At 42.2% G+C, this 21,479-nt stretch overlaps 1 protein-coding gene across 2 annotated transcripts in view; it reads right to left on the reverse strand.

Moving 5' to 3' along the window:
• Positions 1-3,628: 3,628 nt before the first annotated feature.
• dym (dymeclin) overlaps positions 3,629-21,479 on the reverse strand; it is a 66,101-nt gene continuing 48,250 nt past the window's right edge. For both annotated transcript variants that reach the window (XM_028973566.1, XM_028973567.1), the window contains 3 exons: positions 12,497-12,679; positions 11,176-11,289; positions 3,629-4,606 (listed from right to left, as the gene is read on the reverse strand). In XM_028973566.1, the coding sequence (XP_028829399.1) occupies positions 4,457-4,606; positions 11,176-11,289; positions 12,497-12,679 (447 nt within the window). In that variant the 3' untranslated portion in view covers positions 3,629-4,456. The remainder of the gene's footprint in view (positions 4,607-11,175; positions 11,290-12,496; positions 12,680-21,479) is intronic.

The raw sequence follows: 21,479 nt of genomic DNA on the forward strand, positions 1-21,479 counted from the left end.
ATCAAAATGCACAGATGAATGAAGAATAAAAGAATGAAGAAAAATAAAATACGCTGTTAGTCCTTCTTATTATTTTCTGCGGTTAGTAGTTTATTGGTGTCGGCGGTGCTGCCCCCTGCCGGCCGCTCTGGAGATCGCGCTGTCCGGCCGCGACCTCAGGCGGCTGGACGCCGCCATCGGCCCGGCGCGGCCCACCCGGTTCGGTTCCGACAGTAGTGACGTGGGCTCCGGCCCGTGTCGCCGCAGGGCAGTGGGAGGGGAGGTAATGCGGATGTCGCCAGTCCGCGGCTCAGCCCCATTGTTCGCGGATTCCCCGCTGGCGCCGCGCGGGAGATCTGCTCGCCGCCGCCGAGGAAAGAAAAAAATAAAGTCTTGCGACGGGCTTATAGATTTAATGACGTTGTCGCAGAAGTCAGCATCTTTTTCCGAATAAGGAAATTATAAGAAACAAAAATAAAAACTAATAAATATTCAGTTTTAACATTGTTACAAGGGGGGGAAAAAAACTTAAAACATCCAGTTTAAACTAAAAGAAGCAAAGTACATTTTTAAAAAATTAACAAAAATCTAGCAAAAAATAAAATAAATCAAATAATAGGCCTGTTTTTTTTATTTTTTATTTTATTGTGTTGTAGCCAGGTTTGCATTTTACTCACTTTACCCAGGTACAGGGAGACTTAAACAGATGACATCATGCTATATCTGGTTAGACTAAATCCTTGCTCCACCAAAGCCCAGGATCAAGACCAGTCCAAATCCAGGCATTAGTCGAAACCTCAGTGGAGAACAGGTCACAGGACGTGATCTTATCCTGACCTCATGGACCCGGTCGAAAGTAGACCATAGACCATATACAAGTACGGGGTTTAATGGTCACAAGTGGGACACATCTGAGCTGCCAAGCTTTCACTCTTAGTTCAGGACCTATTGTTTGAAAGAAAACACCCTCTCTTGGATGCCATTCCATCCAAGGAAACAATAACTTAAACCATGAAAGGAAAAAAGTTCAGGTCCATGGCGGGGAACATACTGCCGCGGTCTCCTTTTAAATGCAGCAGCCGGAGAGGAGCCAGCATGAAAGACTAAAGCGCACGCTTTCCAAGGATGAGCCCACGGCACCTGAGGTTTCGAAGCAATAGCAGTCGCAGAGGAAAGGCGGAGTCTTCTGTTCCAACGTGTAATTATACAAGATAATGACGCTCCCATGCACAGCAGGGCGTCCCTGGGCCCCTTGTACCCGCGCCGACGCCAGAGTCCCATCACGCCCGGGCCTATAAAAAAAATGCTGCGGAGTGATGTGCAGAAAACCTGTAGGCACCTGTCTGAGAGGCTCGAGAACGTAAAAAAAACAGAGAGGATGTCGTGTCGTGGGGGTGTCTACAAAGTAAAGTGATTGTCACATGTGATACACAGCAGCACAGCACACGGTGCACACAGTGAATTTTGTCCTCTGCATTTAACCCATCACCCTGAGTGAGCAGTGGGAAGCCATGACAGGCGCCCCGGGGAGCAGTGTGTGGGGGTGGTGCTTTGCGGATCGGGATTCGAACCGGCAACCTTCTGATTACGGGGCTGCTTCCTTAACCACTAGGCCACTCTCCAAAAACACAAAACTCTTCCAAGTCACTGAACCAGCTTTTGCAGATGCAGCAGATTTCACCTGATAATGAAGGTCACAGAAAAGGTGGGGGATCCCAGCCACGGGGGGCCGGTCTGTGATTTCTGCAGTATATTTATACACCGCAGCCTTCCCATCAGCGTCCCAGTTTCTGCAAGAAGAGCTACTGTAGACCACTCAGGATCCAGGGGACTTTTTTTTTTATTGTTTGGTGGTGGTGGTGTTTCATTGCAATATACAGATTAATTTCAGCAAGTCTGATGACTGTAATGAAACATACTTCAAGTGCACTTCATCATCAGCAGAGCAGTAATAATTTCTGTTCATCTCAGACTCTCCTTCACCCAGTAAATTTCTGTTTGCACGAAGGAATAAAATCTTCTTTATGGTGGCCAATGCAGAGCTGTTCAGACGATACAAACATCCTTGTTTGCTGTGTGCAGATGAATGGCCCTTTATTGTGTTAATCGCTTTAGGATTTGCCTACATGAGTTAGAAGCAACATTTTGTTATTTTTCTGTTTGCAGTCACTCAAAACATAACATGGCGCCCTGTTTTTACTGAGAGCAAACCCAGCCCATGCTCACAGCCCTCAGTAATAAACATTAATTCCTCTGACGAGCCCTGTGTCGCAACTTGCATTCGGTGCCCTGCGGCGGTACAGCAGTTAGGGACCGGACACGCGCGCTGTGGCACAACTACAACTCCCAGAAGCCCAGAGTGCCTCCATCTGCGAGTCACCTGAAAGGCAAAGCCCAGAATAGGTAAGGTGACCCTGGTAACAAGCATATCACCATCTGCTGCTTATGCAATAGGACCACAACTTCAATACTTTGAAGTGTGTTCGCCCAGAGGACAGAATTATTTATTTATTTATTTATTAAGGAGGTCTCTTTAAAAGTTACAAAATAAGGTCTCTTATTTGGAGATTTAATTTTTTTTTTGTTTAACTTAATTCTTAAGTGTAAAAAACATTCAGCAAACAAATGACTCCATAATCTCCATATACAAGGATGCAAGCATAACACCAGGGTCTGTTTAAAGCTCCTACAAAAACCCAATCCAGTTTGCAAACCCTGTCTTACCTTAAATGGGGAAAAAAAAAAAAAAAAAAAAGAAATTACAGCAAGAAGCTCAATTTGAAAATAGCGGATATCTAGTAAGTAAACAAAAGAAAAAAAAAAACAGAATTTTTAAATTTCCCAGCGTTATTTCATTTCAGCAAAAACTGAAAAGTGATAACTGAAGCATAATAAATGATTAATATGTTTAAGATTTATGCTCATCCATTATGAATTATAGTCTAATGGGAAGCCTTGTATCACACGGATTAGCGTTATAAGTAAATAAGAAGCGAAACAAGGTTTGTACCGAAGCGTCCAACAGCAGTGTTCGTCAACGTGCATCGAATTCCACCAATAAGAAGAGGAAAAACAAACGCCGCAGGCAGAATTCGACTTGTTTTATTTGATGATTGTTTATACTGGAAGGGAAAGAACAGATATTGGAGGGGTGCCCAACAGTGAAGGAGTTCTTGCTGAAGCATGGTACATTATCTCACTCTATCTCTTTTTTTAAGCACGACCTGAGTGGAGGTAACATTCCAAGGACTTGAAATCATATGCAAGGGTTTTGAAATCCTACTCACTACCTTCTTCCACATGGATAAAGCAAAAAAAAAAAAAAAAAAAAAAAAAAAAAAAAAAAAAAAACAGTAACTGGACATCAAATTATGCAACAAGGTAACAGAAGTTCTCAATATGTTCTTTTCTCTGATCCAGATTACACACTGTTCCAGTGCATTGCTATGTTTTATGCAAAACGTGGAACATAATTCAAAATTATATGTGATATTTGTTCAAAGACGACTGTTCATGCACTCCCTGGTGTACACAACAAAATAACCTTCTACAAGACTATAAATACAAAAGGACACTCCTTAAAAAAAAAAAAAAAAAAAAAAAAGATAGTCTCTTTTACACATAGCCTTGCATTCTCAAAAAATAAAAAAATCTTTTTTTTTTCCTGTCAGGAGAACAGGGCTTTCAATACATAGGAAAAAGAATATAAATTTATTTTGGTTGTACTTATCTAAGTATACTTCTTATACTATTTTTATATTATTTTATAATAATGGGTACAAACAGCACATCTAATTCATAACAATAAATAAATAATTACAAAAAGTCCAATAAAACAGGCAAATAAAAAGCATTGTGGAACAGATGTCTGTATCAGAGGAGAAGGTTTTGGTTCAGAGGATAACTGCTGGCCAGTAATAAAATCTTCACAGAGTCCAGACTGACTGAAATTGAAAACTATGGAAATTAAAGTGAATGATTGAAATTATTGTAAAAATTATAGACAAGTTCTGAAAAAATGGGGCCCAGTTCACGAAATAAAAAATGCAACAAATAGTTGAGCCTTATACATATATTTTTTTAAATCCAAAAGTTTGGATTGCTCAGAAATAGACATGTCAAACCTATACATAAGAACAAGGTCATGAAGCACAAAGTAAACTAGGAAATACAATGCTTTGTCAAAGGTTACCGTACCCAGAATTCAGTGCAGCTAACGACAGACTGACTGATTTCCTTCCTGTTGAAGGTGCTCCTCCTGTGGCTCTTATCAGGCAGACTGCTACTGAGGTTAGACACAATGGAAGCACAGCAGCCCGTTTGATATGGGGAGATACAAAGCTTCCCACCAGGAGTCCAAACCAAACCTTTGCCCCAGACATCGCTCAGAGAGAAGAGGCACTTCCAAAGCTGCAGACACACACAACCCTAAAGACACACACATGCACATGGAGACCAGGCAGCCGCCAATGCACATTCAGCTGGAGTCCATGCCGAACAGTTCAATGCCTTCAGGGTTCCAATGAAGACCCACTGCTGAGTTGAAGACCAGAGACCAGACGTACGGGATGAAAAAGTCCTCGGGCTGGTCTTCCTCCACGTACTTAAACTTCAGCTCTGGAAACTTCTGCAGGGTAGAAACATACAAAAATTACTCAATTATTTGTCAATGTCCTAATTTACATGCAGGTCCACATTATTATACCTTTATTTACTGTACTTTTACAGCACTTTACCAAAAACAATTCAAGGGAAACTCATTTAACCTGACAAGAAACCAGATGTAGGTAACAGGTAATTACTGTGAATGTCAGCCAACAAAAACTATAGTCAGATTTTCCAAGAGTTCAAGTGTTAAAAAACACTGACACCTATAATTCAGGTCACACGTTGAAACTTAGTGGGCCAACCCAGACATTAAGACTCCAAGTTAGACATCCCAAACGAACACACCTTATACACCAAATGCTTTTAAAAAAAATCACCTGCTATTATTACAATGGCGTCTCATGCCACCTGTAATATCTGCAAATTATGCCAATATTTGATTTGGCACAACGCTGAAAATCTTTCAGCATAGTCAAATTAGAAATCTCTAGTGCTATTAAATCACATTTTTCACTCATGTACCCCTTAATTACACACAAAATCTAAGTAATCAAAATGAAACTGAGTATTGTGTTTCAGAAGAAACTCACACTTCTTCACATGAGGTCAGGGTGCAGGCTGAAGCTTTTCAATTAGCTCTTTATAATGCCAGGAAAAGACCATTGACAAATGTGCATTTTGACTTTTGACAATCCATCCAAGCTACTGACACTCAACAGTTTGTCACAACGATAAAAACCCAAATGGGACTGTAGATGTTTATCAGCAATTGGTAAATATGCAATACTTCACTTCTATTAGGCTAGTGTTTTAATATACTCAACCGTTTCATCTTCTTGTGATCCATCGTATAATGGCACAAGATGAAAACTAGGAGGCAATTTGTTCATTGGAGTTGTTGAGCAAATACATTCAATTAAAGTTACTGGGTTTGAAGGAACAAACACCTGAATGTATTCGCTAAGAGAAAATTCAAGTCAGAGTACAAAGCACTCTGCAAATACAATCAATCTTAATGAAGAATCAAAAACACCAACTAAACAACAAAGCCTGCACAACAACAGGCAAATAACAAGTCTGCCTGGAAACCTATTCCGATTCATGGCAGTCTAGGGGCGGTCTGGTCCAGGCCAGCGCAGTACTAGCAGCAGGCAGGCAGTGCCACCGCCACCGCATCAATAATACAGCAGCAGCTCCTTCAGTTTCACCCAGCTGACAGCGTGGCGTATGGCGCTGTATTATCAGCCCGGCCATTCACACCAGGCCAAGCGGCTGACTGCAGCCTCCGGCCTCCACTATGTGTCGGTCTGGGGGACAGTAGTCGGCATTCAGTAATGCCCGGGTATTAACTGTCTCCCTTTGACTCATTTGCACAGGGAGCCATGTCTGCCAGCTTGATTGTCTGGGTTGATGTCTGGCATACGGGGAATTCATTAGAGAAAGCACTAGTGCCAAAAACAACAAAAAAATAAAACAAATACCACTAAACTGAAAATGTTCACTTTAGATAAGATGGTTTAGTAACCAAGACAAACATTCCAAACTTAAAATATTATTTCTAAGAAAGAAATAGACCAAAATTTGCCCATCTAGAGTCCAACACACACCGACGTGCACACAAATGTAACCTTCAGACCCTCAGTGTGGCCCCAGGATTTCCTGAAAATTGAATGTGCGGGGTAGACAGCGCAGGGATCGGCTCATGGCTGGCTGAGCTCCGTCTGGCAGACGGTGCGGTGGCGGTGGCGGCGGCTCGTGCCAGTCAGAGGCCTGCTGCTCTGCAGAACTGCCCTCCTACACGCCCTCAGGACCCAGACTGACTCTGTGCCTCCCTGACCAGACAGACAGGGTGGGACGAGATGCAAACGTCCTCACTTTCACAAAACAAACATATTTCTCACACACCAATGCCCACTACCCATATATGCAGTTGTAGACTAAAATTAAATCACGTATGTAAACAAATGACAAAAATGTCACAAACCCCCCTCCCTCAGCTGAACTAAGCATCCATATGCATACAAAAATGCTGGACTTAAGCAACAGTGCATCTGTTTGTCTGCCTGGGTGAAGGTGTGTGTGTGTGTGTGTGTGTGTGTGTGTGTGTGTAGACGCCTGCAGGTCTCTGGGGTGTGTTGACTCTGCTGGTAGTGGGGGGGGCTCCAGCGTGGTGCTCCCTTCTCCCCTAAGGAGCCAGACAGTCTATGGCTTATCACTACAGAGCAAGGCAGCGCTGGCCAAACAATACATTCCACAGGCACTGCCGCTCACAGCCACCGGGTCCTGATAGCCGGGGAGCGAGACAGGACCGTCTCTGTTGATATTCAAATGCGGAGAGGAGGAGAGGGGAACAGACGGGAGGGGCAGGGGCTGTCCTCCGGGCGAACAGGCCGGCAGTCTGGCTGCCCCTGGATGAATCTTTTGTCTGGGATGGATGGGGCAGAAGCAGAATAGGCAGACAGGACAGACTGTGCCCGGACACTGGGGAGACAAACTGCTGGTGGGTCCCTGGAGCATTCCCACCTTCTGGCCGGCTTTTCATTCCATCGACGTGGAGAGACAGAGCCAGACAGACGCTCACACACAGAAAGCGTCGGGGTGCTCTGGTTCAATTCAATGAATAGACGGTGTGTTTGTGGAACAACCACACCCTGCCTTTCTGGATACCCTTGCATTAGGCAACCATTAAACATCATGTCTCCCATTCTCTAATCTAGCGATATAATAGCAACTGCATTCCATATCCGAAACTCTTTAAATATAACAAGAAAGGGAATTTAGAAAACATTTGCAATTAGTCATCTGTCAATTTACTGATATTTAAACTTTTTGTGCATTAACAGGAAGCAAGGATACCTAGGAAGGTTAACACAGTTAACACAGAAGTAATTACATATTGATGTTAAAATAAGTTGCCATGAACTGTCCAATAGAAAAATGGAAACAAGGAAAACACAGGAGAGTTGATTGACTGGGCACCCAACCAAGTTTGAATAGAGTATATTTGGCGTAGATGGTCATAATGCTGTAAAAAGGAGCTCGGGAGGAAGCAGAAATCCTGTAGCTACATTGAAGGCCTTACAATATTCTGGTTCTGGCCATTTATGTAGACACAAACAAAACCAGACATGAAGCCATGCAGTTCCAAAACTAGGGCAACAAGAGGATTCCTGTAGGTAAACTGGATATTCAGAGATGCCACACTCCTTTCCTGCAATGCAAATTGAAATGAAGGCACATGTGACTTTAGTGAATTCAATAACATCCATTTTATCGGCTGTTGCTGCTAATATTTAGTGATGTGTAAGTACTGCTATATCTCACATAGTCATGTATGCACTTCAATAGCCAAGTTCAACAGCCAACATTTCTGCTCATTTTGTACATGTTTGTCTTGTGTGTCCTGTTTGAAATATCCAACATATCCACTTACAAGCTTCCTTCATGATGTTGTCCTGTTTTGTCTTGTTCATTTTGTAGAAAAGTTTCTGTACCTGTAAGTTTCTGTAAGTTCTAGTCTTAGTTAGTATAGTTTAGATTAGTGTGTATACACATATATATTTTTCTTTCTTTTATGACTGCACTACACTATTGACAATTCAATACACGGTATACTGTGTATACTGTTTGTACTGACAATCGACCAATCTTGAAGTTGAATTTATCAAAGACAATCAGTGCTGATCTTAAACACATTTACTGAACTGACCAGGGTCTGACTTGGTTGGTGGGCATTTTTATTCATTTGTAAATAACCATCACTACATTGACGCAGGTACAATTACAGTTTTGTTTTGTTTTTTTTTTAGCAAGGGCCGCTGCCATATATATGTTAATGACTGCATATAAGGATAAGATTTCAGTAACCTTTTCAAATTTTTCCCCCATGCTCTGCATATACAGTATCTTCTCATGTCTGTGAGATTATTGTCTTGTTAGCCGCCAAAATTTGACTGCAATAGCAAGGACAATTCAATCCCCAATTCAATCACACAACGTATTAATTTCTGATGACACAGGCCCATCCATTCGTGAGCTGATGTTTCTCATGAGCTCTTTAACCAGGTATTTCTTTCCCCTAACAGGCATTGGCGAATCCATATATTAATTCGGACACCCACTGGTGCAATAAGACCACCAATGAGACCAATTAAGCCACCGGAAAAGAGGCGCCACGCCATGTAGAAATGGTCTCCATCCCTTGGTCATGAAAAAGATGAATGCATACCTTAGACATGAAATGCGGAACATGTGATGAAACATGCAATTAAAAGTGTCTTGCTGTAGATGTATGACTCACAGCGGTTGCACGAATATAATTTCCAAGCTGATTTATGGAAACCTGAGGTAATTCTGAGGAGGGAGGGTCCCGCGGGTAGTGCTCAGTAACAAGGCGCGTGGGGCAGATTTATCCCACATGTTCGTGACAAACTGTCCTGGCCGTGCATCTCCTTGAAATGTCATTACCTGTGCATTTTTGCCCCGGTAACGGATGGCTGTGCTGGGGCCGTTAATGCTAATAAAGATTAGGCCTGACCTGAGTCTGCTCTCGCCCCACTCCCTCTAACCAGCTCCCATCTGTCCACATTCAATTAGCCTCCTTTTTGGATGACACTCCCCATGCGTGTATGCATACCTGTGTGTGTGTGTGTGTGTGTGTGTGTGTGTGTGTGTTCAGGCTCTTAATTAAAGTGTGCACTGCATTAGGAGTTCATACTGTGCTCCTGTGCTTCCTACAGAGGTTATCCATGCTGCTGTAAGACAAACACAGTAGCTGTGCACAAAGGGTCTGCGGCACTACTTAGCAAATCAGCAACTTTCAACTACAGTTGCACAATTAATTGAACAATCCATTTCAGTTACAACCTAGAACATCAACAAAAGGTCTGTAACCTACAAACTGGGATGTAAATAAAATTATATTTATTAGGTAATTTTTTTCAAAGAATCCTATTGTGCCAGGCTTTCCCTCATTTGAATCACTGTATTCCCCCATCCTTGGGCATCAATGTACATTATTATTATTATTATTATTATTATTATTATTATTATTATACTATTTGAAAAAAATAACTGTCGACCTACTCAACAGGCTCTGGAGTGGTCACATTATACTGGCCAGTGTTGAATTTAACAAGCTGTCCTGGCATTAATGATTTCGGCGTGGTGATCAAGTAACAGGCTGAGAAGATGCTAACAGACGTCCACAGACTGGCTGCGACCTCTGGAGTTCCAAGAGACTCTATTGGTACTTTCCGATACCCAGTAGGTAATCATGGGTGACACGAAAGCCGTAATAGGGTCCTGTGGGAGATGTTATCCCAGATTTGTCCAGAGTGGAGGGAATCATTGCCTTTTGCAAAAGACTGCTGAACAAGCAAGATAAGACATGCGCTGCCTCACCTGGAAGAGGCTGCTAGCCAATGTGATCCAGCGATCTTGGTGTAGAGTAATCCCTGTAATCACTCTGCTTGAGCCAAAGCCAGATTGACAATATATTGGTTTGAGCAGTGAACATGTCCTGACCTACGGAGCAACGGCAAGTCCAAAGCTGTGAGGACTGATGGTGGACCTTAAATTACATTTAACTGCCCTGCCCAAAGAGCTGGAAACCCAGCAGGCCTATCTGCACCTGAAAACAGGACATCTTTATCAGCAGTACTGGCACCACAGGCAGTGGCCTCTCCAGGCGTGTTAAAGCTAACAAAAGTGTATGTGGGTTTTCCTCCTATAGCCTATAGACAATCACTTCACTTTCGCGTGACAAAACTGCATTGATCCACAAACATCCTTGGGAAAATGGTCCTCCATTTATGAAGACTTGCGTAATGACACCTTAACATTCACATTCATACATCACTGACATGAGACCAAGGGCACTATTTTCAAATTGGTGCTAAGCACAGTGCTATAGTGGTTTTACATATATAAACAGATAAAATACAGAAATGTAAGAAAAAGCATGTATGAAAGCAGTCAATTGGTTCCTGACACTTTCTGAAAGAATCCTTAAAGATACTATTTTGAATGAGGCCAAAAATTATACCAACAAAAGGGTAGTATGTTTCTCATCTTCAAGTGGATAAATACCAAGCAGTCCTTTTTTTTGTCTAATTCTTTAAATCCAGTGAATGCATAGTGAAAAGTTGTGCCCCCAGTCTGTGTGAGCACTCTATTACTATTATTAACTATGTCAATTGCAAATGCTTTTGGAATAGATGTAGCACTGACTGCTGTGATTTGCCAGAGGGTCAATTAAAACACAAATTTCAGTTCAAATAAGACAAACATCTATGGATTGATTATGTTTATTTGAAGTTCCTATTGAACAACCATATGGCCATATGGACACTTTTCCCCCCACATATGTGCCTCCTTGGCAGGAAAAAACGAATGACCACCAGCATAATCCAGCAAAGAAGATTGGCATGAACCCTGCAAAAGGATGACATGCGAATCTCTCTCAACAAATATGCCGTATACAGCAAATAAAGCTGTATAGAAAGTATATAGCAAAGACCAAAGCTCCAGAGGCAGAACTCTGAAAAGGAAGTGGTAACCAGAGCACATGGGCAATGGACATTTTACCTTCAGGCGGTCTTTGGGCAGGGCCACCGCTCCTTTTCTGATGACCTCCAAAACTCTCTCAACAGACAGGTCAGCCCCTGCCTGTTCCAGACGATGGTTGAAGAAACCAATGACCTGCAGACAGTGAAAAATGGTCAGTAATAAACTCCAAAAACAGCCAGGCAGTTTATGACTACAGTGGCTAAATATGACTATTTATGCAGAAATGCTCCCAACAAGGCAAGAGAAGATAAGATAAAGTCTGATTCAGACTAGAGCATACTGAGTATGCAGAGCTGCATTAAGCAAGTCCAACTGAAATGTGATGTTACTCATTAAGTGTTATCAGATGCAAGTCTCTTTGCAGCATTCGTACGTTTTGCTGAGTTTGCACATATAAACTTAAATTAAATAACTGTGGAATTTATGACTGAAGGCATATTTAAAACATTATTCAGTCCCCATATTAAAATGCATACAGTAATAATAATATTGCTACTGCACACATGTAAATGAGCATTAAATATGAAAAGAAATGAAAGGGAACAATCTGATCAGAAACTGGAATCAGAAATTTGCCCCAGTAAATAAAGCAACATAATGGCCATTCCAGCATAATGTTCTAGGTGGTTATTTTAGGAAAAAAAATTCTCAGGTGCATTTGATAGGACTATTTCTCACCTTTGTAATGTCACTGGCAAAAATGCTCAAGAGCACTTATGAGAAAATGTATCCTAGCAACATGGGTTCACAGATTTGAAATGGTAACTGTGGTGTCAACACGCAGAGAGGCAGAGTGTTGAGCAAAGCGAACAGTAAATAAATGATTTAAGTTTTTTTTAGTTGAAAAGTCAATCTAAGGAGCAAGTCGAGTCTTTAGCAGTGTATTCATATGTGGACAATATTTACAATTTAAAGCTTTTCACTATGGGGAAAGTTACTTCTTTTACAATATAACACATCCATCGAGGCTGCACAAAGACTAATAAAGATGTGGCCTGAGGTTCAAGGAGTAAAAGAAACATCTCCCTCAGCACATACATTTTATATAGATCAGGGAATCCATGGAGCTCCACTTTGGATGAATTTTTTACTCCAGTTGCTCGATAGCAAAGCTTCTGCGTGTTCCCACAGTTCAAAAAGTCTGACCTTGAAACCTTGTGTTTAAGTGAATTGTGTCTTTGTGAGATTATGGGTGTATATTTAAGTAACCTGTGTGTGTGTATGACTGTTAACACCTATACTTTCTGAGTAGGTAGTATTTGTTGATGTGTGAATGGTTTGTGTATTCGAGAGTGTGTGTTTTGAATGAGTGTTGTCCGTTCACTGTCTCTTTGCTCACCGTGTCGAGGTTCTGCATGATGTCTTGGAAGGAGGGGTGCAAACGGAACTGCTCGAAAAGCTCCCTCTTGTAGAGCAGGGCATACACCAGGTTGGGGTTGTGGTGCAGGGAGCTGCACAGGCAAGAGTTGATGATCTCCAGCATCATGCGGATCACTTCCTCAATCACGTTTAGGTCCTGAGCCTGGAGACAGAGAGAGGTGAAAGATGCATGTGATGTACAAAAAGGAAATACTGCATAACTATTACACATAAAGCAATCATAAATGGAAAATGGAGCCATATTTAACAGTTGGGTGGTATTAGCCAAGTAGGTAGCACGCTTGGGGTTAAGGAAGCGGCCCCGTAATCAGAAGGTTGCTGGTTCGAATCTCGATCCGCCAAGGTGCCACTGAGCAAAGCACCGTCCCCACACACTGCTCCCCGGGTGACTGTCATGGCTGCCCAGGTTATCAATGTCCCACATGTGCACTTGTTTAAATGTTACATGTATCACCTTGCCGTAGGCTTGTAATAGCCTAGTGGGTAACACACTCGGCTATGAACCAGAAGACACAGGTTCGAATCCCACTTACAGCCATTGTGTCCCTGAGCAGGACACTTGAGTGTCTCCAGAATGTCTCCAGGGGGACTGTCCCTGTAACTACTGATGGTACATTGCTCTGCATAAGGGCATCTGGTAAAATGCCTAAAAATATATATATTTTACATGACAACCATGTTTTAGACAGAATGATCTGGTTTCTTTTTTTAAGAAAAAAAAACAAAAAAAAACACTGCAGATTCTGACAGTAAATAAAATGGAAATGACAATGTTGTGTGTTTAAATATACAGGAATGGGAGTGCTATACAGTAATACACCGTTAGTGGTGTGATGTTATTGTGGGCACAAGGTCAAGAATTTTATGAGAAATGTTAGATTAAGAAATGTTATTCAGGCAGCACTGGTAAACAATGTTTTGAAGGCAGAATGACATTTAAAAGTGATGCGTCACAGTGATCATACTGTGAGATATTGTCACTCCCAAGATTGCTAAATGCCAGGGCAGAACCAACCAGGGTATACAGATTTAATTGAGCACAGTGCATAATTTACAATATTCGCTTAAAATCAAAATCACAAAATAACAACCCAAAATGGAAAACTTTTTTCTTCATTTTCGAACAGATCTAATAGAACTAGTCTGTCATTACCCCAGTTCTAGTGGACCCAACTCATGAGCGAACAGTACTTCTGTAACTAAGTTCCTGTTTTCTTTATGTGCAGTCTTTACATGTTTATGATGACTACAGCATATAACCTATATTTTAACACAGTAGACATTCTGAAAGTGAAAGTGATGGTCTGTGGGGACGGTACCTTCGTCAGTGGCACCTCAAGAGGCACCTTGGCGGCTCGGGATTCGAAACGGCAACCTTCAGATTACGGGTCCGTTTCCTTACCCGCTAGGCCACCACTGAACATCGCTGTTGACTTCATTGTTCAACACTAAATTGCTTTTTTGTTTCGCCCATGTGTTCATCAGCTGCATCTCAGTTGTGACAGCCAGAGAAATAGGATGTCATCACAGAAGTACATTTACACACATCCGTTCATTCCTCTCCCTCCACAGTCTGCTATATTTGACAAAATGTGTGACATCCTGAAAGGTGTCTGTGAATGAGAACACTGCTTTCATTGTGCGGCTTCAATTTCCCATAATCTCCAATAACTTCTGTTTTCCCGTGAAGTGCCTCAGCAGCGACAGATCAGATGGTGACAGGATCCTGCACAGAACCAAATTGGGCCTGACAGGGTTGCTTGGATGCTGTAATTAATCCACTTCATTGTTTGCATTCAGCATGCCGTGCGGTCCAGCCCGTCCCTGCACAGACTAGCAATTTAAAAAACGGAAAGGGGGCTCGGGGGGGCGGAGGCAATTAAAAGAATCTCAAATAACGAGTTATCCTCTTATCCACTTCTCTGATTGAGCAGGGTCCATCCAGAAGAACAGTGGACAAAAAAAAAAACAAAAAAAAAAAAACAAATGCAGAGGCACTCCCTCATTATGGTTCCGTCTGTCTCCAGTGTGTGTGTGTCCGTCCTCATGTAGAGGGAAGAGTGCGGTTGGGAAATGGCCTGTGCAGATCTTATCTGTTCCCTATAGACTGTCTGGAGTCACTGGCGTTTGGGCGAGACAACACATCAGATATTTGCCGCATGCAAAACAGGAACACATTATACCTGTACAGGAGGAACAAAAACTGTCAGACTAGACAAAAAATATCCTTCTCTCATTTTTTGTTATCTCCTGCCCTGTAAACAAAACCTAAGAAAACAAAGCTTGTCTTGTTCCTTCTAACCGAAATCGGTGTAAACGTTGACTCCAGTGGTGCATGTTTTTGCCCTTCAGCAGCTCAGCAAAGACAACTCCCAACTCGCTGCTCTCCTGAGGGGCTGATCACAGTCTTCCCCCAGAGACCGAGAGACATGCTCTAGAAAGAGTAGAGACCTTTTCGATCACAGGTCAATTCATGTCAAAACCCACTAACAGCAGAAAAGAAGTACAGTACGAATTTCCCCCGAGAGACAGTGAGAGAATTGGAGGGTGGCGTTGTGTTTTGGACAAGACTAATGACTTGACAGAAAAAGAACGTTCATCCTCTCGAACGGAAAGAGCGAGAAAATGAGCGGCGGGGGTCGGCGACAGTACAACAGGCCACAGTTTTGCAGAAGACAGGCTGATGCTTGTTCTAGGTCACATTTCTGTCTGTACTCTCCAGGAACGCTGCAGAACCCCCAGTCAGCAGCCATTAAAGCTCAGGGCTGAATGGGAGCCAGGGGCAGCACAAAGAGCCCAGCAAGAGAAGACATATTTCTGCCTCTTCCATTTGCTGCTTTGCTTTCCTGTTCTCTGTGGTTTATTAAGAATTGAGGCTTCAGGAAGCCACACACCTAACTCCATTCTGGTGAAGTGCAGGCTACGCTATCATAATTGTTACTTCTAACACGTTACTCACCTGCCTCCTCATTCCTCACTGGAATATCTGTGCACTTTATTCACCTACATATTTTGCTCTCACTATTTTCCTCTACATATTCTCCTCTAAGCCCTAATCAATGTTTTAATTATTTTTATATATAGACACACACTATCTTTTAAGCACCAATTCTGACATTTTATTTTTGTTTTAATATTTCTACAAATTAGATTTATACAACTATTTTATTGCATAAAAGCCATGGTAGATAAAACATTTATATATGGAAGAAAAAAAATCAACAATTTGACTAATTTATTTCTCCATTGTGCAAGCAAAATTTCATGTGCAGACTGATGCTCAGGTTATTCTATCACCTTTTTAGGACTTTCAGACCACAAATAGCCATGGATGACCAAACCTGCAAGTTAGTGTGCATACAACATTAAACTTGTTCCTACAACATGCAATTGATCACTTGCACACACTCCAGATAAAAAGAGGGAACAAATTGTAGGTCATTATAATCCCCAACCCCTGAGATCAGCAATTCTTGGTGCCACTCTGAAACCAGTTTTCCAGGCCCAGAGCTGCTGCTCTGGCTTTCGGAACGTGGAGGTCCAGTTCATGATTATGCACCAACTCTGACCCACTAACTAGTGTGACCATGATTGAGTCTAAATAGTGGTGCAGTCTGTGAAGATGACATTTGGGAATAGCAGTGCAAATATCAGTGTGTCACCGGTATAAACACACTTCTGATCTGACAAAGCATGGGTAACATGAAGAGCTATACAGAAACAATATATTGTTTCTGGGCATTGAAAATTTCAATGCTCTAGCATACACACATTTAGCTGAATACAGACAGCAGGAGCACAAACAAAGCCTGACATCTCAAGCAAACGTTGTGCTAATGTCAAGAAACAGTGCAGAAAAAAGCAGTAAATGGCCTTCAGAAAAAAAAAAAAAAAAAGGAAAGTAAAGAACATGTGAAGGCATGTTCCAAACCACAAGTGCATCTGGTGGGAAACTGATGTTAAAATATGCAAAACGGCATCTCTTGTACAGTGGTGGAGACTCTTACGACATGCAGCTTGACTACAAAGAGAGGGGAGTGACTTCATTTGCCTACACTGTACAATAAGCACCTGGCGTGAGTACTAACTAAACACACATGATCAAAGTGCAGCTCTTTTTAAGGGTTAACAAAAGGAAAAACTAAACAAAAAAAGCATGTGCTCCTCCCTTCAGTAATGACTCGGCTATGCCTGGATATTTTCAACAGTATTTGCAATGTACCTGCAGGTTTTTGTGGTAACTCAGACAATTTTCTTCGGTTTGGTTTCCCATGCGTTCAAAGAGTCCCTCCCTTGGGCGCACTGCATTGTTTCCAATGATTATAGCATTAGCAAGTGGAGACAAAAAAAAAAAAAAAAAAAAAAAAGCCTATAGCACTTTAAACAGATTCGCTCTTTCTTCTCTCTCCCTCTTTCTGGTGCCACTCAGTCAGGGCCACAATGTCTCTCAAACAGCCTATGGTATCCGATCTGTTCTGTCTGGTGGATTTGTTCTACACATGTGTGTGCTTGCACACTCAAAAAATCACTGTGTCCTTGCCTAAATTGTATCACGCAAATGTCTTCATTTGTGTTTAGAAAAAACAAGAGTATTTCATCATTATAAAATACATAACTGGTGCAAATCTGGCAGATGGAACGGATCCGGTACAGACAGGAGTCACCATTTTCAAGCCACTTTAAAAGAAATAGCATGTGGTTTTCCATGCAATTGTGGTCACAGAGGAGGAGTTAACAAGAAAACCCTCATCACAAAATATTGAATTTGGTTCTATATACTGTTACTGCACTTTTTGCACTGCAAATGAAAGACACCATGTCTTTTGAGAACAAATAATATTTTTGATATGTTAGTCCAGAATGAGGAAGAGGAGTGCTTAAAAATTGTTAATAAAAATCATAAAATGATTTTGTTTTGAGTAAGAAATAATTACATACACAAAAGACAGGGTAGGAAGTTCCTCCTCTCCAAAATACGTATAATCCTTTTGTTTGTTTCTGTAAATTCACTACACATACTTCCTGTATATTATAATGCCACAATCACCAGGTTGAGATTAAGCTGGGTTCTCCCCATTTCCAGTCTCGTTTTGAAATTTGTTGGCATATTGTAAGCATCTTTCATGACCCATGTTATTTAACTGTCTTCGGTTCTGGACACTGGCGCTCGAACTAAAACCTAAATCAGCCCTGCTGTCAGTCGGGCAAGCAGACGGCGAAAATGCCAGAGTCAAGAAGTCCAAAGCAGCTTACAAGGACTCCGTTAATGAAATAAGCCCCAGCCGAGACCAAACCACCCAGCTATGCTGCCGACGCAGGCGGCTGGCCGCTCCTGGAGCCTGGCGCTGTGTGTTTCCATGGCCACCTAACTGAGGCATGCCCCCCTCCCCAGGCACTGAATTAGCAGCGCCGCAGATATTAGCAGGGCGAGAGTCTGTCGCCATCGTTATTAATATGATTACAGGCGAGACATTTATTAAGGTGCTAACCACTTGTTATGTGCGTCTCGCCTCTGATGGAGTTGATGAGTTGCAATGTTTAGGCCTGACCCTTCAAATCAAGCGTTCCCTGGCTGAACTTTTAAGGTGGATCACTCAGAATGCCACCTTTCAAGGTAAAGGCATGACCCTGGTTGACATCGTAGGTGATTTTGCACAACCCTGCACTTAAATGATACAGATGTCTGCCAGACATCACATGGGCAGAGACATCCAGCCTGACAAAAATCACCAGGGTTACTGTAGCCACGGTTACTGGTGGAGAACGGAGGGCAGGGCTTTGTGTGACAATCATAGGAGGGACAACACCTGGCTGAATTCAGCCAACAGCCAAGAAGAAAGATGGTCAAGACAGTTGTTAAAAAAGTTAGGGGTGAAATTAGAGGCAATACATGGGAATTGAGAGACTAGTAGAAGATGAAACATGGAATATGTTGTTCTAAAAAAAAATCAAAAACAGAAAATTATGCATTAGCAAGGATGGATGCGGAGAAGATCAGAATGAATGTGGAATGTGCAACCCTGGTTTTTATGGGGTAGCCAGACATTAGCAGACGAGCGCAGATGACTAATCAGGATTGATGGCCTGTCGGGAGGCAGTGGTGACGGAACCCTGGAGTCTGAGGTGATAATTAGTCTGAAAAAGAGAGAGAAGCGATGGGGAGGATGGGAGAAGAAGTGCGCTGAGAGGAGGAACGGTGTGAAGCACTAAGCTCCGCAGCTCTGCTTTACACTAATGAGATTAGCCTATAAAACATACACTGGGAGAGAGAGAGAGGGAGAGAGAGAAAATTCAGGTCAGATGTAAATGTGCAAACTGTGTGTGGGAGACCTGCTAGGCTGATTATGTGAGTGGAGCTAGTGTGTGTGTGTGTGTGTGTGTGTGTGTGTGTGTGTGGTGTGTGTGTGTGTGTACTGGGTCGTCTAAACGGGGCTCATTCCGCCTTCATTACAGACACTGTCCCCCTCGCCACACTCCAGACTCCAAAGAAACAGCACGCAGCATCCAGAGAAGGCTGGTAATTGTTCATTACATTAAAATTACTGTGAGACTAATCCAATCACGCCAGGCCTTAGCAGGGCTGGGTACAAAATCTGCCGGTCATGCTGGCAGGCGGGTGGGGATGGAAGGTTGGGCGGTGGCTGAGATGACGACAGGTCACGACCAGCCATCGTCATGTGGTGGAAGAGGAAACGCTTCAGACATCTTCAGACTGCATCTTTATCGGTCTCACCTTGTCTGACTGCGATTATTACTGGGATAACTTTGCCTAAAAGCAATATAAGAATGTGTCTGTGTGAACAGCTGCTATCATGACAAAAATGAAATAAATAAAAAGAAATTATATAAGCAGATAAGCTGTCTGAGGCTGATTTCTCATTATAGAAAAAAAAATGTTAATGACTCCAGTGGGTGTTGCAGGTGTTCCATTCAAACAAATGTTTAAACCAATCCCCCCCCTCCCAAAAAAGCAACAGGATCGTCTTTGTTCTGTGTGTATGTGATGCAAGCACACATTTCTACACCGGCAGTGTAATCTGTCTGTCAGTTTCAGACAGCGCTCCCAGAGGAGGGCAGAGCTAAATCTGATATCAGGGAAGGTTTCGGTGTGGGAACTCTGTGTGCCGCCATGCTTACAGAATTGCAGCTTCGGTGACGCAAGGGTCAGGGGTTAAAGGTCAAGGCTCATGGGACAGACATTCCGAGACAGAGCATGCTGCTGGAGAGAATCCATATGAGCCATGAAGAGGACAAAGATAATAGTCTAGTGGTGGATTATTAGTTAAAAAGAGAGCAAGGCCAACATCTTTTCAGTAAACAGTGAAAGACATACGCTGTAATATTTCTCCTAGTCAAGGACTGCATTCTGCTGTATACCCAGATATACTATAAACCAGTGTTCACAATCCAAAATTAAAAATGTTTTGACTTCCTGAGAGGAGAGAAAAAGAAAGAGAATGATGTACCTGGATGTGTATGTGTGGGTGTGTTTTTTTATTTCAAGCTGCAAGGCTCCAGGCTCAGTAGAGGCAGGCTGAAAACCCACTGAAGCAGGGGCAGTTATGAATAAGCAAAGAGCTCAGCCGTCTACACCCCAATTTTAGAGACACACAGACACACAATCAGAGACAGAATGACACAGAGAATGGGAACGAGAGAGAGGCTGGCTTTTGGGAAGTTGTAAATGGGTCATTCTCTGACCCATTTATGATTATGTCGTTTCATAATCACACCACCCCATGTGCCAACCACCCTGTCTGCCCATTCCCCAAAACTCTCTCAACTGGTCCATATTTGAGAGGTTCTTCTGGGAGATGATTGCATTCCACACGTCTGCAGTGTGAGGAAGAGCACTCGCTGCTTCAATACTCCCTCCCCACATGGGACTCATTCAGACCTCTATGCCATTCAGCATCCGGAAAAACAGGAGTGCTTTCATATAAAAAATTAATAAAAAGAACATTATTTTGGTTGAACTCAACATTGTTTTAAATGTTTTTTACACTTCAAGCAGGTCAGGGACTGGGCAGCAGCCCATGCTCCACCACACAGATCCCCTCATACAGCCAATCAAGAGCTGAAGATACGATTTCAAATGACAGCAGCCAATACCTTCTCATAAAAACAGCCACAGTGGGAAACGTGTCTGACCACAGTTACAGACCAACATAATGTACAAGTATGCCTGTTTTGGGGGGTGTAACAGGACTGTGCGTACCATGCTGGTTTGGATGTAATATCATAAAAAAATTTATTAGTCATATGCAAAGACACAGACAAGCCAAAGATTGAGATACAAAGAAAGAGACAGAGGGACGGGCAACAGCCAGATCTGCAGATGGATAAATTACACACACACACACACACACACACACACACACACACAAAAAAAAGATTGATCAGAGGATAGGCAATGGCACCAGCGTTTCTGAGGAAAAGGTGAGGCAGCAGTCCAGCAAGTTACCACATAAGGGACAGACCAGTTCTACAGACGAATGGTTTCATGACAGAGCAGATACAGTGACGTAGCTCTCAGTTAGATCGTCTTAAAGAGACAGAAACATTTCCCTACAGTAACGATACTCTAAACAACTACAAAAAAAAAAAAAACAATATAAACTACTAACCATGTGCATAATGCTGGGTGGATTCAAAATAGTACTGGTTGAATTCTTAAAATAATCTCTAAAATTCAATATAGAGCACACTAAAATATGACAGGTGGTTTTGAGTTCATGTTATGATGCCCAAATTGTTTTACTAAAATGTGTGTAGAATAGGAAATGATAAATTACACCAACAGACTCAACAAGAATTTGAATGTATCAAATGTAAGTTCATATGTGCAAAGGAGCATCAGTGGAATTAATAGGTGTTGGGGTCAAAATGTCTGAAATAAATGTAATTCTGATTTAATAATGGCTAGATTTGTAGAAATGGCA

Source organism: Denticeps clupeoides, chromosome 3, assembly GCF_900700375.1.
Source record: "Denticeps clupeoides chromosome 3, fDenClu1.1, whole genome shotgun sequence".
NCBI lineage: Eukaryota > Metazoa > Chordata > Actinopteri > Clupeiformes > Denticipitidae > Denticeps > Denticeps clupeoides.